The sequence below is a fragment of the Bison bison genome, unplaced genomic scaffold (assembly GCF_000754665.1).
Source record: "Bison bison bison isolate TAMUID 2011002044 unplaced genomic scaffold, Bison_UMD1.0 scf7180017864469, whole genome shotgun sequence".
In the NCBI taxonomy this organism is placed as follows: Eukaryota; Metazoa; Chordata; class Mammalia; order Artiodactyla; family Bovidae; genus Bison; species Bison bison.
In genome coordinates this window covers 3,726,738-3,744,616 of record NW_011495030.1, presented here as the reverse complement: position 1 = coordinate 3,744,616, position 17,879 = coordinate 3,726,738, and the positions used below count along the sequence as shown (strand labels likewise).

At 33.7% G+C, this 17,879-nt stretch overlaps 1 protein-coding gene across 2 annotated transcripts in view; it reads left to right on the top strand.

Annotated features, from left to right (window-relative positions):
• The window catches only part of CBWD1 (COBW domain containing 1), a 46,116-nt gene that overhangs the window by 9,598 nt on the left and 18,639 nt on the right, over positions 1-17,879 (top strand). For both annotated transcript variants that reach the window (XR_827110.1, XM_010860670.1), the window contains exons 5-9: positions 4,650-4,709; positions 5,873-5,910; positions 11,654-11,700; positions 13,957-14,043; positions 15,224-15,268. Coding sequence is in view for 1 of the 2 variants with exons in the window: in XM_010860670.1 (XP_010858972.1) it covers positions 4,650-4,709; positions 5,873-5,910; positions 11,654-11,700; positions 13,957-14,043; positions 15,224-15,268 (277 nt within the window). In the remaining variant the exon portion in view is untranslated. The remainder of the gene's footprint in view (positions 1-4,649; positions 4,710-5,872; positions 5,911-11,653; positions 11,701-13,956; positions 14,044-15,223; positions 15,269-17,879) is intronic.

The window sequence follows — 17,879 nt, the reverse complement described above, 5'->3', positions numbered from 1 at the left end:
TGTAAAATACAAACAGGGAAATTTTATTCCAGGATTTCTCTGTGCCAGGGCTACTTGCTGTGGTATGTTGAATGACAGCATCAGCCTTAGCTGAGAGCTTTGGAAAAATATAGATTCTTGGGTTTCATCTCAGCTCTGTGGAATCAGAATCTCTGAGGGCAGGACCCAGAAATCTGTTTCAATAGGCCCCCTATGTGATTCTCACACATGCGTAAGTTTGGGAGAGCCTGCTCTCTGAGTAAATATGCTGAGGTAATTTTATAAAATAGGATCACATTCTGGGTGCTATTCTTAATAATTATTAATTCACTTTCACTTGAACTTAGAACTTGAAAGAAGTGAAAGAATTGTTGAATGTCAGATAAATACTTCTTCACTGCTAGAGATGTGAGTTAAAAAAATAAAAGATTATAAAGGACATAAATTGGACAAGTTATTTTTTTTAACTACACATTTAAAGTTTCAGGTTAGTATCTATTGACTGTCTGGCATAAAGGATGAGAGAATGAACACATTCCAGGTTCTCCTATCTGGTTTTGGTTCATTGTTTCCTTTGCTATGTTGTCAAGTTTCTAACATTTATATTCTGTTATACTTTGTTTAGTTCTGTTTAAACCATTTCAGTTGTCATTACCAGCACAGTAACTTCTGAGTTCCTGAGTTGATCAGTCTCTTGATTGACTGAACTTCATGATCATGGCTTCCGAGGTGGCACTAGTAGTAAAGAACCCGCCTGCCAATGCAGGTAACATAAGAAACTGCAGTTCGATCCCTGGGTTGAGAAGATCCCCTGGGGAAGGGCATGACAACCCACTCCAGTATTCATGCCCGGAAAATCCCACGCACAGAGGATCCTGGCAGAGATCCTGGCACAGAGGATCCATAGAGTCACAAAGAGTCAGACACGACTGAATCAACTTAGCACACATGTGTGCATACACACATGGTCTGGTAATCTTTTCAAGCTTTCAGTCTTGTATTCCTGGAGATCTTGCATACTTCATTGCTTGAGAATGGTTTTCTTTCTTTCTTTTTTTTTTTTTTTAATATTTGAGGGATGACTTGGCTAGGTATAAAATTTTTCTATCACAATTTCTTTCCCTCAGAACTTTGAAAATGTTGTTCTATGATTTCTTAATATTTTGATTGGCTGAGTTTCCTCATCTAATATTTTCTTTTCATTTCACCTGGAAGGATTTGTGAGTGCTGTGTTTGTTGAGTTTCAGTGTTGTTTCCTTTTATGTTTGAGAGTCTGCCTGTTGTTTTCATTCTTGAACCACAAGCTAGCAGGAGATAATATCATTAGAGAACACTTTTCTTCGAACTTTGTGGTCATTATTTTATTATATTGGAGCAATGAATTTTACTATAGAAAAGTCTGATAATTTTTTTAATTGCCTCCCTGAAAGTGACTTGTTTTTTCATTTAAAATGCCTGAAAAAATTTTAATTTGTTTTTTAAATGCAGTAATATAGCCAAGATACATCTCAGGGTCATTCATAATCATATTTTCCTGGAATTACAATATACTCTTTTGTCTGGAGGTTTAGTGCTTCATTTAGGTACTTTTTCCTTTATTACCATGAAGAACTTTTCTGTCAAATTATTGAGTTCTCTTCTTTATGACACCAGTTTTTCTTACATTGAATTTTCATTTGTTCTCCATATTTATTATCTTCTAATTGTCTTGGTTTGCCTTTTGCCTCTGCATTTACTGTAATCATCTCAAATCTTCCTTTTTGTCAGTAATTCTGTTCCCATCAATGTCTGTTGATGTTTTAAATGAATTAATTCATTAAATAATGGTATATTGGCCTTAAGTTTATTTCTTTAGCATTCCAAACTACTTTTTCATATTATTCTGCTTTTTGCTTTAGACCTTGTTTGTTTTTTTTTTTTTTTTTACCTCTTGCCTTTAAAAAAAAAAAAATTAGTTGTTTCTTTTTGCCCTTTTAAAAAAATTTTTATCGGCCATGCCATGCAGCTTGGGGGATCTCAGTTCCCTCACCAGGATTGAACCTAGGTTATGGCTAGCAGTGAAAGTGCTAAGTCTTAACCACTGGGCTGCCAGGTAATTCCCTAGCACTTGTTTTTAATTAAGATTATATTGTTTTTATCTTCCTTATTATAAAAAAAAACTCTTGGAAATTTTCTTTTGTTTCTTCAATTATGTTTCCATTCAGAACAGGTTCTTTGCCATTGGTATTCCTCATTTATTTGTTCATTTTTTCCCGTTCCTCCTTTTATCTTCTTTTTGCTTCTCCTAAGCTGTAATACATACACATAATTTTTTCACTGTGTTTATGCTTAATGTGGGAGACTCAGAGAACTTCCCTCTACTTAGATGTGGTGTTCATGAATTTTTTAAATACCCTACTCATGTTACCTAAACTTGCTGGTCTCTTGGGCCTCAGTTTGAAAGCTGGGTATTGCTGAGGGATGGGGAAGCAGAGAGAAAAGAAGCGGTTGAGAGAGACAGATGGGCAGTGTGATATTTTAGGCTCTGCTCTCTCACAATACCAAGTGTTCCGCTCTTGTATTAGCTCAAACTACTTGTGGATAGATTTCCCATACCTTTTGTAGGGGCATCCTTGAGCTTCAGACCTCTCTCTCCATTTCGCTTTGAGCCCTGGAAAATGACCTTCTCCCCTGAAAATGTGGAGGCAGAAAATTTTACTCTTGAAATTTCTTTGTTTACCTTTTCCTGTATTGCTTATTTCTCCCTTGGTTCTACTTCTCATGATTTTGGAATAAAATGATAAATATAGGATTTTGTAAACTATTTCTGTATAACTCTTGTTGAGGTTTGGGGTAGGTATAAGAACTATCATAAATCACATAGAACTTTCTATTTCTTATTTTTACTATCATCCAAAAATTATGGCAGGGGATTGTTTATTTGGTTGCTGCTGATAAAATTTGACTTTCAAATTTTTATTTAGTTTATGTTTTATGAGATTTTGAAGAATGGAGATTCTGTAATTTAGCTCAGAGTTTCTTAACTTGGTATAAATGATATTTTGGGTTGGATAATTCTTTATTAGAGGGGACTATCTTGTGCACTGTATGATGTTTACTAGAGTCCCTGGCGTCTACCTACTACATGCCAGCAGCATTCCCATGGTTGAGATGACCAAAAATTTGCCCAGGCATTGCCAAATAATCCCTAAGGAGAAAAATCACCCTGGATTTAGAATCACTGATTAACTGCATTCCCTCGTCTTTATTTCTCCTGTTAAACACCTGCATCCAAATTTTAAGTAGTTCTTTCATGTGTAGTCTGGTAAGTATTAAACCAAAGATACACATTAGGTTTAGAATAAAAGCTCTAATAGTCTTACAGCTCAAATTAATACTATGCAAATGTGAACTATTGGACTTATAAGCTATCTGAATAGAAATCAGTGAATTAAAAAATATTTGTGTACAGTGTTAGGAATTTTACTGAGTGGAAAAATGAATACTTTTAAAAATAATTCACAGTAGATTTACTTTTTCTCCTTCATTAATTAAAATCATGTTGTTAGTCAAGTAAGTGAAGAAAATTTTTATTGGCAATTCAGTTGTTTCCTGTTGAAAAGACTGACACCCTCCGGTTCTAAGCTAAATAATTGTCATGGTAAAGTAATTTCCTTGAAAAGGACAGGCATTGATTCAGCCCCTGTTACTCACAAATCCTATTTCAGTCAAATTGGAAAACTATTAAGTTTTTAGGAAAAAATCAATAGGTATCAGGAAACCATTAGATCTTGTGGCCCTTGCTATATCCTGCATGAGTAATCACTGTAAACAGTTGACAGGTATTTCATTGTTGACACAGAGTGATGCTTGGGAGACCACATCTCATCAGGGTAGGTGGACAGCTTTAGACATTGGAATGAGTTCAGTTATCCTTGTTTTTCCCCATACTCATTCTTTTCGACAGCTCTGTCACTAATAGGGCTCTGATGCTTTGAAAAATCAAATTCTTTCTTTGCTGTCAGTTTTCTTTTTTGTGTGTTGTGGCATACTAATCAGGGTGTGTGGTTTGGTGCTGAACCAGTTTCTATCAAAAATAAGTTTTAATTTCTTATTTAGAAATTATTTTTCCTCAAAACATTCTCTAAATTTTATATACCATACTAATAAATATTGTAAGGATTTATTAGTAAGACCTTAATTAATTTTGTCATACTTTTATTCTGTAAAACTTAAATTTTTGAAAATTTACAAAAAAATTTGAACAACTGATTTTGGATTTATCTGTATTTGCTTTGTTTTCCTTTAGGGAGATAATTATTTGTGAACTGTATGATTATTTTATTCAGGAGAGAGAAAATAAAAATTAGACCTATGTACATACAGCCATTCTGCTCAAATTATTTGATAATATTTATTGGTAAATTATGGCATTGGTAAAAGCTTGATATTGTATTTGTCTGTAATAATACCTGTTCTTTTTTAAATTGAAGTAAAAGAGAGGGCAAGAAATGGATATAAAATAATAAATGGTTCTATATTCCCTTAAGAAGATTGAAAACCCATATTTTATTCATATATGTATTTGCCTGCTAATTCCATTGGGGCAGATTAAATAATTATGGATAGAATTTTGTTTCCTAGTTTGAAGAAATGTTTTTTATTTGATGAGTATTATTATATATTTTCAGGTGCTGTAGCTTCTATGTTTTGGGTTGATGCTGAATTAGGGGTTGATATTTATCTTGATGGTAAGTTTAGAAATGAATTTTTCTTTAAATTTTCAAGTAAAATGTAATGTTAAGATCGTTTTTGTTTATTCATATTATACTTCTAATTCCTTGTATTGATACTCTTTTTAAGCTTGTTCAGTGATGATGATGTCTTTGAACAGATTCTAAAGTCCCAAACAGTATTAGAACTAGATGTCCATTGTAATCTCATCTCCCAGTTTAGTGTTTCCATTAAGGTTTTCCTTTAAAAATACTATGTAGCTTTACTATATTCCCTGATGTTTAATTTATGCAGTTAGTATATAACTTTTTATTTTAAAAAACATATATAGTATGAGGATCAAATTTCTACTTTCCTTTTCTCTTGAAGGTAACAGTTAAACAAAGTTCCCTATCCGTTACCCACTAACACTTTTGGGCAGTCTTGTTCATAGGCTTCATTTAAGGCATATTAGAAACTTTCTGAATTAGGCACATATGTCCCCTGAAACATCCCCCACCTTTCTAGAAACCATATTTTCCTAGACTAAGGGGTGAACTTTAAGAATTACTGAAACTGGGCCTCATCATTTGGCCCTAATGTATATGAAATGTAGCTGATTAAATTCCTTAGGCATCATCAAACTCATTCTGTTGTTATCCTTCCAAAGATTATTTAGTATATAAATTCAGAGATTACCCAACTAATTGGTCATTTGGAAATTTAGGTACATATTAGATAAAAGAACTGTGTGAGTTAGATTGGTAAGAGATGTTAAGAATAAGATATTCTAAGATGCCTCAGATTTGTTAAGCAATATTTTAAATAAGAAAAGTTTCATTTTTGATTATGTGAAAGTTAACTGAAGATAAGCTATCTTGTGTGATTTATCACTTTCCGCTTTACATTATGAAATTCATCTCATCATATTTTGGATTGTAAGCTTTTTAAAGGCCAGAGAAATCTTATTTTCTTTTTTATTTAATTTTAAACATTTATTTTTATTATATCCTATCTTGTGCCTTAGAATAGTGCTAAGGACATGTTTGAAATGCATCTACTTACTAATGGAATGGAGTTAAATTGCAATGCTGGCAAGAGAAAAAAAAACAATGTTTTATTGAGTGACATTTGTGAATGGAAATGCATTAAATTTTCATTCTTAAGAGCAAAAATGATTAAAAGATTTATTCCTTTGTAGGTATCATAACTGTTGTAGATTCAAAATATGGATTAAAAGTAAGTTGAAAAATTTCTGTGAGTTACTCATTATTTGTTAAGAGCTAGGTATATGAGGATTGATTATATTGTTTTTTCTATGTTTGTGTCTGTTTGAAATATCCTTAACAAAAATAATTTTCCACTGTAAATATGAAAGATATTGCTTTTTAAAATGGCAGTAATATTATCAGAGAACTGTATATTAAGCCAGTGATTTACATTTTTAATTTAATAGATCATGTTTTGAAAACTTAGCATGAAGAGGAATAAAACAAATATGGTAAAAAAAAAAAATAGTTTTTTTACGTATCTTGAACAATAGATGAAATTTGTGTTTCATTTAATTATTATTTTGTATTTTTAAGTTAACTGTTTATTTTCTCCTTCTCTGACTTGATGTGATTTAAGTTGAAAGTGTAATATTTATAATAAGAAAAATTTATAGGATCCCTAGAGAAGGAGATTGTACACCACTTCAGTATTCTTGCTTGGAAAATCCTGTGGCCAGAGGAGCCTGGAGGACTTACGGTTGCAAAGAGTCGGACACGACTGAGCGACTTCTCTCTTTCTTTCTTTACAGCACAAAGTTTGGGTGTGTGTAACCCCTCCCTAGGACTCAGCCCCAATATTGATAAGTCTTTCTGTTTGATAGAGGAAATTGAGCTTGATATGAGCATATGAGAGCTTATTTTTCTTGTTAAACTGTTGTCAGACACAAGCTGGAGATGATTGAGTTTTTAAAAAATATAGTGCTTTGCCGTATTTTGAAGAAATCAGGATTTATGCTTAAATCAACTTCAGTTTACAAAATGAAAAATAGTCAGATTTTAAAATGCATATTGCTGTATAAAGTAGTGTTTCTCAACTTTCCAAGTGAGTTATTACTAAAGGCAGAAGAGAATGAAATTATCCTCCATCTCTTGATCTGGTCTGGGAATATGGATAATGCTCAGAGTAATCATTTCTTAGAAGTTTGAATGTAATGTTTTAAAATTCACATCCATTTTGTGTTCTATCCCACATTATAACTGAATTTCTTAATTTGAACAAGTTTGTTTTTCTTCCAAACCTTCAATAACATTATGATGGCAGGCTTGTTAAATGGGTTACCAGTACCCCTTCATCGGCCCTTCAGTTCCCTCAGGAATGGAGAGACCCTAATTTGTGAAGTTTGGGAAATAATTCCTTTTTAGATGTTAAGTCAAATTTTATTAATAGTCTTAAGAACCAAAGAAAGATCCCAAATATTATAGTTTTACTCTGAAATATTCCAGCTATCCTGAAATCATATTTCTAGTAAAATGTTTACAGAAGAAGCAAAACAAAATGAAAAAAGTCAAAATTCTTCACTGAATGTTTATTAAAGAGCATGTTTGAATCCATCCCCTATATGTTTATTACCAAATTTGGAATATTTACAGGATGGATAGCAGGATTTTTGTTTGTTTGTTTGTTTTGATGGACTTAAAAGTGCTTTGCACCAAATCAAACTTTTTATGTATTTATGTATATTTGGGTGTGGAAAAGAGTTAAATAGAATCTATTATGAGTGTGATAGAAGCCAAAAAAAGCAAAGCAACATTCTGAATAATGCAAACACAATAAACGTTTAACCCCCTGCCACCTTGATAAAACCTCTTAAATTATTAAATCAATATACCTACACAAAACTGACATACTGTCAGGATAATGGAAACTTCAGATTTTCTAAGTCAGGTGCCAAATAAATAACTTTTCCTTTATATAAAGAATTTGCCAACTTGTCCAATTCCTTTGGTTGCAAAGCTTGACCTTAGGAGCTGCTTGTGATTCCGAGAATTCTGAGGCAGTACAAGGAATGACACTTGGATAATGGGCAGCAATTTAAGGGTGTCATGCTTCACAGAGCCAGCCCATCACAAGTAAACCTGAGAAATGGTACCCTGTGGCCAGCCAGCCAAATTGAAACTGAAGTGGTAATTGATATCATGGGCTATCACTCTAATGGGATTGTCACCCATTGATTTGAAATATTCATTTTTTAATCATGGGCAAAGAATTGGACAACTTCAAATGACAGGTCTCTATTCTTAGGACTTGACACCCAGGCTAGTGACATTGTCCTTTTCAGTTCTACGAATGTGACAGCATTTAATGCAATAGAATCAAAGAATGAAGTTACACAGAAAAGGTCAAGTCAGAGGTTTCTTTTTGGTTCTTCTGTTATATTGCTCAAGCTGTTGAAACAATTCAGTCAGTAAACAGTGGCTTAGAAAAGACCAGAAAAATAGACTGACATTATGCAATAATCTTTTTTTAAAAGCTAAAATAGTGTTAGCTATAACCAATCCATTGGAAAGAAATGCTGCTGCTTTTTTTTTTTTTTAGTGTCATCTGACATCTTTGACACTAGATTTCTTTCTACTTTGGTCAAAACAGTGTTTTTTACTTTCTTTCTTTCCTACCAGCCTGTTTCTATTTCTGTAGAAAAGGACACCCTCTAAACCCTTCCTGAAGTTGTATCATACAGTGGTGTTATTTCAAAGGATTTATTTTTATGCTATGCTAAGTTAGAGGGTGGAACCTTAACCTTTTTGATATGTTGGATTACTGCTGCTGCTACTGCTAAGTTGCTTCAGTCGTGTCCGGCTCTGTGCGACCCCATAGACGGCAGCCCAGCAGGCTCCCCTGTTCCTGGGATTCTCCAGGCAAGAACACTGGAGTGGGTTGCCATTTCCTTCTCCAATGCATGAAAGTGAAAAGTGAAAGGGAAGTCGCTCAGTTGTGTCCGACTCTTAGCAACTCCATGGACTACAGCCCACCAGGCTCCTGCATTCATGGGATTTTTCCAGGCAAAAGTACTGGAGTGGGTTGCCATTGCCTTCTCCATATGTTGGATTAAGTACTGCCAAATATTTTTTAATCTTTTCTGATATGTAAGCAAAAGCCAGTCTCTAAGCAGCGATGAGGCATCTGTTGGGGATATACACACATAAAATATTTTGAAAAAAACATTGCAAAAATGTTTTCTTCCTTACCTGTACAGGTAGAGTAGAATGTCACAGTCTCTGTTTTTTAACTTTGTGAATGGGAGTCATCGGACTTAATGACTAATGGTGTAAGTCACTGGAAAATGTCCTTTTGAATTGCAGACACTGGTTTTAGTCTTTTTGCAGTTTGACTTTCGAAGATAAGAAGTTGCATAAAGGACATGTTGAGCTGATAGCCAGAGAAAATAAATGTTAATGTGCATTTATTATTTGTTTATGTTTGTATAGCCTTCATATTTACATAGAACAGGGACATTTATCTCTTCTGCTTTTTTATATGTTTATTACATATCATTCTTAATAGAATTGTACTTATTGGTAGGTTTTTATTTGGGGCAATTTTAATATGTTTGTGCATTTGATGCTTCTTGACTTCCTAGAGATCATAAAACGTTAGTCCAGTCCATGTTAGCTTTGAGTGAAAATTTCTAATCTTTTGAAGATAGATTAGATGCCCCATTAACTTCGAGTGAAAATTTCTGATTTTCTAGAGACTGGATGTATTAAAAACCTGAGTTACTTTGTGAAAATACTATATTATTAGTTATGTTTAGGCACAGAAATTAAAAAAACTCTGATTTTCTTGCTATATCTTTTTCACACTCCTCCGGCTCACAGCTGAAAAGCCCCAAATTCATATGTAAATAAATCTTCCAAAAGATCAAAATATAATATTTTGAAACTATTTCAAAAGTTTAAAAGAATTCAATATTATAGGATCATTCGGAGACAGATGCATTGGTAAAAATGCATCTTTATTAAATAGATTTCCTGCTGACTAGAAGGGGGTTTGTTGCTGCATGTTATGTAGTATTCTTCAGATAACAACATCCACTTATCTATTCAGCATGCATGCTCAGTTTCTTCAGTCATGTCTGACTCTTTGCAACCCTATGGACTGTAGCCTGCCAGTTGAATTTATAGGATTGTACCTAAAGTGGTATCATTTTGCACCTAAAGTGGAATCAGTGCATAATTACTCTAGTTTTAGTTTATACTGGTTTCCCTAAAAATAGAATTTGGCAAACTTTTAGGAGAAAAAAAGTTTTTCTCTATAGATTTTACCAGGACTAGTAAATAAAATGATTACCAGTTTGCTCTTAGGTTCCAAACTATCCAAATACCTTAATGCTCTACCTCTTCATGAATTGTAAAACTGACTTGATGAAATAATGTTGAATGTAATTTTAGGTGATCATTATGCATATAATTTTATGCAGTTATTAATGACACTGAGTCAGACACGACTGAGCGACTTCGCTTTCACTTTTCACTTTCATGCATTGGAGAAACAAATGGCATCCCACTCCAGTATTCTTGCCTGGAGAATCCCGGGGATGGAGGAGCCTGGTGGGCTGCCGTCTGTGGGGTCGCAAAGAGTCGGATACGACTGAAGCAACTTAGCAGCAGCATACAAGAATGATTTTATATGACATAAAAAGCTTTCACAAAGGTTTTTAAATTATGTTCATTTTACTTCTATTGAGCCCTCTTGCAATTTTTGAAAAATCACCCTATGAAAAGGTATCCTGTGATGGTGACAGTGTTAGATTTAGTTTTCTCTTTTATGAAATAAGAATAGTCATTCCCCATAATTGTTATTAGGGATAAATGAGACCATGTTTATAAAAGGACTTAATAATTTGGGGGTTCAATTCAAATACAAAAAATGTTATATAATCAAATTGCCTCTGACATTAGTAGGCAACTTTTTCTTGTGACAGAGAACATCTATTGAAGGTTAAGGTAATGAAGGTGAAACATTTTTTAGAAAACTTTATGACACTGATGACTTTAGGGATATAAATAGGATTTTGAAAAAATAATATGTACTCCCAGAGAGATCAAAACTATCCTGTGGACTTCTCTGTCAAAGTATTTTTTGGTGCTAGCTTGACTTTGGCAAGGTGCAAAATAAAGTTAACTGGAGAGGCCGGATCATTCAAGTGTAGGTTTCAAAATGTTAACCAGCTTTTTGCTAAATATAAGACTGTCCTTCTCACAGATCATTTGTTTCTAGGGAATTGGAAGGGCCCAGTACAAGTTCATAATGTGCCTGGTTCTGGGGTAGGGCTAGGAATGGAGGGAAGTTTATTAAAGTAAAATTTTGGTGGTTATCTCTTTTAAAAAAAATAAGTAATAATGAATATTTAGAACAAGGACAGTTTTGTAAAAAGGAAAATGCCTAATTTCTGAACTACAATGTTGTGTGTTTTTATGACATTATTTAAATCTGGAGAGTTTTCCATTTAAGAAAAAGAAGAGGTCAGAGGACAAAATTTAAGCCCTTATACCTCACTTTCCCCTCAAAAAACCCCATAAGTTCACTGTAGGAAAAAATTTACAGGTGAGGAAGAAAGTGGTTTCAGATAGAAAAGTTAATCCTGAATTTGGATATTCAGTAATAGAACTTAATGGACCTTCCTGGTAGCTCAGTTGGTAAAGAATCCACCTGCAGTACAAGAGACTTGTGTTCGATCCCTGGATTGGGAAGATCCCTTGGAGAAGGAAATGGCAACCCACTCCAGTATTCTTGCCTGGGAAATTCTATGGACAGAGGAGCCTGGTGGGCTACAGTCCATGAGGTCGCAAGAGTCGGACCCAACTTGGCGACTAAACCACCAATAGAATTTGAAGTTTTTATTAGAGGTAAGAAGTAAAAATCCTTTGTGTTGACTTTAGGTTGTGTGTTACACCACAGTAACTTTTGTTCAAATTTTGTTTTTGTTTAGCATTTAGCAGAAGAAAAACCTGATGGACTTATCAATGAAGCTTCTAGGTATTCATTTGTTTAAAGTATTTACTGATTACTGGCTAAATGGAAAAAGGAAATTATTGGTAGGAAAAACAAAACAAACTGAGAAACAAAAACATAATCAAGGAAAATCTTTTTCCTGTGTTTGAATTATTGCTATTTATAATGATCTGATAACTAAAATTTTATTTAAAACTATATTACAGCATAAACTGAGTGCTGAGCCCAGTTGTACTTTGTGAGGAACTTTTAATATGTGAACATTTAAAAATATTTTGTTGTTCTCATATGATTTCTTTGGGATTGAAAATGATTGTTAAACAGAGTTGATTCACTTCCTGCCTTCTTTCATAGTAATTCATTTGACTCAAATGTTCATTGTTATTCAACACAACAGAGGAACAATACAGAAACAGTTGCAGTTTGACGTTTAGAACATTTTTTGTTTAAATACCTTTATGCTCCTAATTGGGTTCTCTTTAGACTTAGTCTTCAGTGCTTGCTCAGTTGTGTCCTACTCTTTCTGACCCCACGGACTGCAGCCTGCCAGGCTCCTCTGTCCATGAGATTGTCCTGGCGAGAATACTAGAGTGGGTTGCCGTTTCCTCCTCCAGCTGATCTTCCTGACCCAGGAATGGAACCCATGTCTCCTGTGTGTCCTGCATTGGCAGGCTGGTTCTTTACCACTAGCGCCACCTGAGAAGCATTCTCTTTAGACTTATGAATATTTAAATTATTTTGCTGACCCTAAGCATATTCTTGTTAATGGGGAAAGAGTTTGGGAATAGGAATAGTCCCAGGGAAGATCCCCTGGAGAAGGGAAAGGCAACCCACTTGAGTATTCTGGCCTAGAGAATTCCATGAACTATACAGTCCATGGGGTTGCAAAGAGTTGGACATGACTGAGCAACTTTCACTTTCACTTTCAATAGTCCCTGAATATGCTATTGGATTTAAAAGGGAGGTCTCCCTTCCCCAAACCAAGATTTGCTGCAGATGATGCAAGCAGGTGGTTGATTGCCTGTCATTTTGGAATATGGTACTCTGTTGTTTTATAATCCTGGCTAAACACTTCATTTGGTATTTAGCTATGATTCACATTAGACTAAACTTAAATATTTTTGTGACTTTTTCCTTGTTAAAATGCATTTGTTATAGACAATATAAGTAAACCAAATAGAAAGTAGCAAAATGGGAATGGCAACCCACTCCAGTATCCTTGCCTGGAGAATTCATGGACAGAGGATCCTGGCAGGCTACACAGTCTGTTGGGTCTCAAAGAGTTGGACATGACTGAGCAACTAACACACACATAGAAACCAAAATAAAGTTAAATACAGAAGCCCTTCAATTTGAAGTTCCGGTTGTCTGTATTTTGACATGTGTACATTCAGTCTTTATTCATATGAAATTTACTTAAATAAAAATGGGATTGTGATGTACCTGCTGTTGAAACCTGCTTTTCAGTGAATTAAAGTTGATTTATTTTTGAGAATCTGGTTGTTCTTTAAAAATAATCAGCTATACCATTAGGTAGTGTAAAACCAGTACTGGAAACAGCCTAGTGATTAAACTTTCCTGAAGAATTGAGGAAATTTTAAAGAATCATAGAAAATAGAATTTCTAATCATAGTAAGCTATTTTGTTATCCAGCATCCTGTCAACTGGATTCTTTAACTTAATTTCTGTAGTGTGTCTATCTTATAGAGAAAATACATATTTGTAATGGTGAAGGTAATTATTCAAGATCCTTATATATCTTCTTTAGTGTAGATTTTTTAAAAATGTTAATTAAGAGTCAGACATGACTGAGCAACTGAACTGAACTGAATGTTAAGTGAACTTGTTCTTTGTAATTTCTTTGAAAATTATGGTAACTATTACATGGAATACTTTAATAAGTAGACTGTCCTTGTTCCTACCATATTGGATATCAGAATTATGCATTTCTTTACAGAGAAAATCATGAGTTGAAAATCATCCTAATTGTAAACCATCCTTGATTGTAAACTTTTTGAGGCTTATCTTTGTAGTTTTAGAGTAGCCAGTAAGAACACTTAATAAATATTTTTTGAATGAATAATGTGAAATCTTAATTTATATAGTGATGAATGCAATTCATCCTTATTATTTGAAGAATGATAAATAGTTTAGGGGTAAATCAAATTATTACATAGAGTACTGTATACTTTTAAATTGCTAATTGATCTGGAGGAGGTGTTTTCTATTTTTCATTTCTTAGCTTTTCTCTTGACATCTGTTCTTTGTTTGCTAATTTAGGCAAGTTGCTTTGGCAGATATCATCATCATCAATAAAACAGACTTGGTTTCAGAAGAGGATTTAAACAAGTTAAGAACAACTATTAGGTACAAAATTAGAAATGTGTATTAAGTACCTGCATATTAAAAATGTACTGTACAGAATATTTTTACTGTAACTCTTGTATAAATTTAAGGTTCAAGATTGACTTGCTTCAGTTGTCACTGAATCACATATTCAGGGAATCACATATTTTGTTGTTGCGTAATAGACTGTTATGTAAATAGTAATAAGTAAAATTGTTTTCCATTGCTTGTAGAATATGCAGTTGAACGTTGTTGCCAGCCTGTACTGTATAGCAATACGAGAAAAGACTTTGACAAAACACTTTGGTAAATTATACACTCTTTGGGTTTCTTACCCTCCATTGAACCTCAGACTTGTGACTGACTCAGAATTAGACTTGAACAGTTGGAAGAAAGTAAACATATTTGAGAGGTAATAGCCATCAGATTATAGAGTATATTCAAAAGAGAAGATTAAGACTTTTGTGAATTAGTAGAGTCTTGCCTCACTATCATTGTTTGGGAATTTTTACCCACGAGAACAATAGCAAATGTTGTCAGCAAATAACCCTAAAGGTAATGAAATTGATTGTTTAAATAGATATTATACAGTATACTGAAAAGGATTTAACAAGTATTTTTGGCACCATACAAAGGGAAACATATTTCATTATCTTTGTACCAGAAAGGGAAGGGCTGGCAGAGTAGATAGAGATCTTAGCTAGGGAACTGAAGAGGTTATTCTATTTAAAAAAACAGATGTGTGACTGAAACTGAGGACAGGCTGGGGTCAAAGCCACTTGTAACTAGGTTTTTATTTCTAGCGTGTGTACAGCCATTTCCACCAATGTGTGTTGAGGAAAATTAGGTGTCAGTTTAAAAGTTTGATGTATTTACTCATTTCAAGAACTTTAGAATTACTGGCTATTTATGAATCATTTTTTCTAAAGTGAAGGGTCTTTATATAAATACAGAGTAGTCCCTAGTCTGTCAGTTGTGCGGTAGAGTTTTACATACCATCATTGATTGTATAAGTGGAATATACCTGATTTATGATTAGAAGGAAAAAACTAAACTATAAAAAAGGAAGTTTTCTTATTGTTTATTTTTCTCTAGCTGTATGATATATATGCTCACTTCATGTTTCATAAATAATGTGAAGTGGTTTTTTAAAAAGTTAACATTTACTTTTTTACCCTCCTCATTTTTATATTTATTTCAGATCAATAAATGGACTGGGAAAAATTTTAGAAACACAGAGATCAAGGTACTTTTAAAAGCTATTACTAATATTAACAATAAATAATTTTAGTTAAGTAATTGATAACTATGTTTGATTCTAATATAAGAAAGACATGTACATTAAAAAAAAAATGAGACCCAAAATTTTGTTTTAAATGTTCTTTATATATTACTTCAGCATATTTAGTTACTGTGTTCACTTCTCGTTATAACTAACACCTCAGAGCCATGATTATAGTTTGTAACTGTGCCTTTGCTTTAACGAGGAAGAAAGCATAGGATTTTGAACCACTCAGGGAAGTAATTAGTACAGAAATCTGAAAAAGTATACTATTAGGAATCTTACCTTAATTTGAGATGTTTAGATGACTTTTTAATATTTTAAAAACTTTCTTAGTGTTTCATAGTTGCAAAGTAAAACTGTCATGTAAAAATATGAGGAAGCTTTAAGTTCCTGATGCATTCTTTGTAAATATTTTGATTTTGATTTCCTATAGGTTCTTCTTTTTAATTCTTTTCATGCAGATGTGCCTTACTTTATAAAATAGATGTGTTCTTAAAACATCTGTGAAATGGATTTCTGTAGATTGAACTCTTATTTTGCATTGAGTGCTATCATGATTTCAGAAAATTTCTGTGCAGGAGTATTTTTGTTAAGCTTATTTTTTTTTTAGCAAGAATATCTCAGCAGCTGTTAGACCAGCAACATGCAGCCAGCAGCTCTGAGGCTCAGAGCTGGCAGTCTAGTGCCACCTGGTTCTTAATTCAGAGATTCTGTCTTTGGAAGTACTGCAGCAACCTTAGTTGAGTGGCTTGTCTGCTGTGGTAGAGATTAGAGGTGCTGACAGACTACCATAAGTGTTAGGCAGTAACAGCAGCAGCTGCTTCTATGCATATGAACAGCTGGGGAATTAATTTGGTATGCATTCTCAGAAGCCGCTCATCTGTTGGCAGAAGTAGCAGAAGAATGCCCTTAGTGTTAAGTCCTCTACAAGCATATACCACATGTGCTCCCTGCATTTCAGATTACAGTGCAGAATGTCTCTGATAACCTAACTCACACCATGAGCCATTCCTTAGTATCTGTCTTCTTCCTGTTGCATTTTACCATTTTCTTTCTTCTTAAATTTTCTCCTTCCTATAAATAGATGTGATTATGTTGTAATAGATTTATTTGGTTTGTTTTTACAAATGTTGTAAACCAATTTTTTTTAAAGGCCCCTGGATTTATCTTGCTTAATTTTTCTTTTTATTGACTTTAATTTTCAACCTTTATGTCCTGCATAAACATTTCATCTTGAATGGTTTATTTTGTAACAGTTTTGTTGTTTATATAATATTCCTAACATTTGCTCTCTCATTTTTTCAATAAACATGCAGTGATTAAATTTTATTTCAAATGTTTGAATGAACAAGTGAATAACATCTCCTTTTTTCTTCTGTTTCTTCAGTTGGTGTTTGCCAGTGCATCTGAGATATCAGGGGCTTTCTGAAATAGTACTTAAAATTTTTTTAATCCCTTAAGCATTTTGTGGTTGGCAAATGCTTATAATAGTAAAAATAGTAAAACTTATAATAGTATAGCAATTGTAAAACTTATAAACATGTATAGAAAAGGCTTACCTTGAATATTTAGTTAAGGAGTAAGAATGGTATAGTATGTTTTATTGTTGAGACTTAAATTGATTTTGAGGCAAATGAAAATTCTAATGGACTTCAGAAGTATGCGTGGAAGATTACAAGAAGTACCATTCTTTAACAGACTTTTTTTTAATCTTGGAAATTTAAGTGGACTGAACAGAGGAAAACCAAAGTTTAATTGATCGATAATAAGTTAATCAATTCAACGATTTATTGAGCCTTCCACTAGTTGCTATACATTTCGTGGCATATTGACAGTTTGAACAGTGTATATGTAAGGTAAAAACTCTGCCTTTAAGAAGATCAGAATATATTAAAAACAAATATATTAAATACTATTTTACAATAGGAATATTAAATACACAGGATCCTATAAGAGTAGGAAGATAGAGGAACAACTTTTCAACTTTTCTTGGTGAAGAGTCAGAAACTTTTAACTCAGCAGGTGATCATTGATCTCAATCTTGAAGAACGAATAGGAGTTTTCCAGATGGACCAGAGTTGTTGTTGTTCAGTCACTCAGTCATGTCCGACTCCTTGTGACTCCATGGACTGTGCCAGGCTTCCCTGTTCTTTACCATCTCCTGGAGCCTGTTCACACCCAAGTCCATTGATTGAGTCAGTGACACCGTCCAACCATCTTGTCCTTTGTCATCCCCTTCTCCTCCTGCCTTCAATCTTTCCCAGCATCACGGTCTTTTCCAGCGAGTCAGCTCTTCGCATCAGGTTGCCAAAGTACTGAAGCTTCAGCTTCAGCATCAGTCCTTCCAATGAATATTCAGGGTTGATTTGTTTAGGATTGATTTGTTTGATCTCCTTGCAATCCAGTGGACTCTCAAGAGTCTTCTCCAGCACTACAGTTCAAAAACGTCAATTCTTCCGTGCTCAGTCTTCTTTATGGTCCAATTCTCACATTCAAGTATGACTACGGGAAAAACAATAGCTTTGACTATATGGACCTTTGTTGGCAAAGAGATGTCTCTGCTTTTTAATGT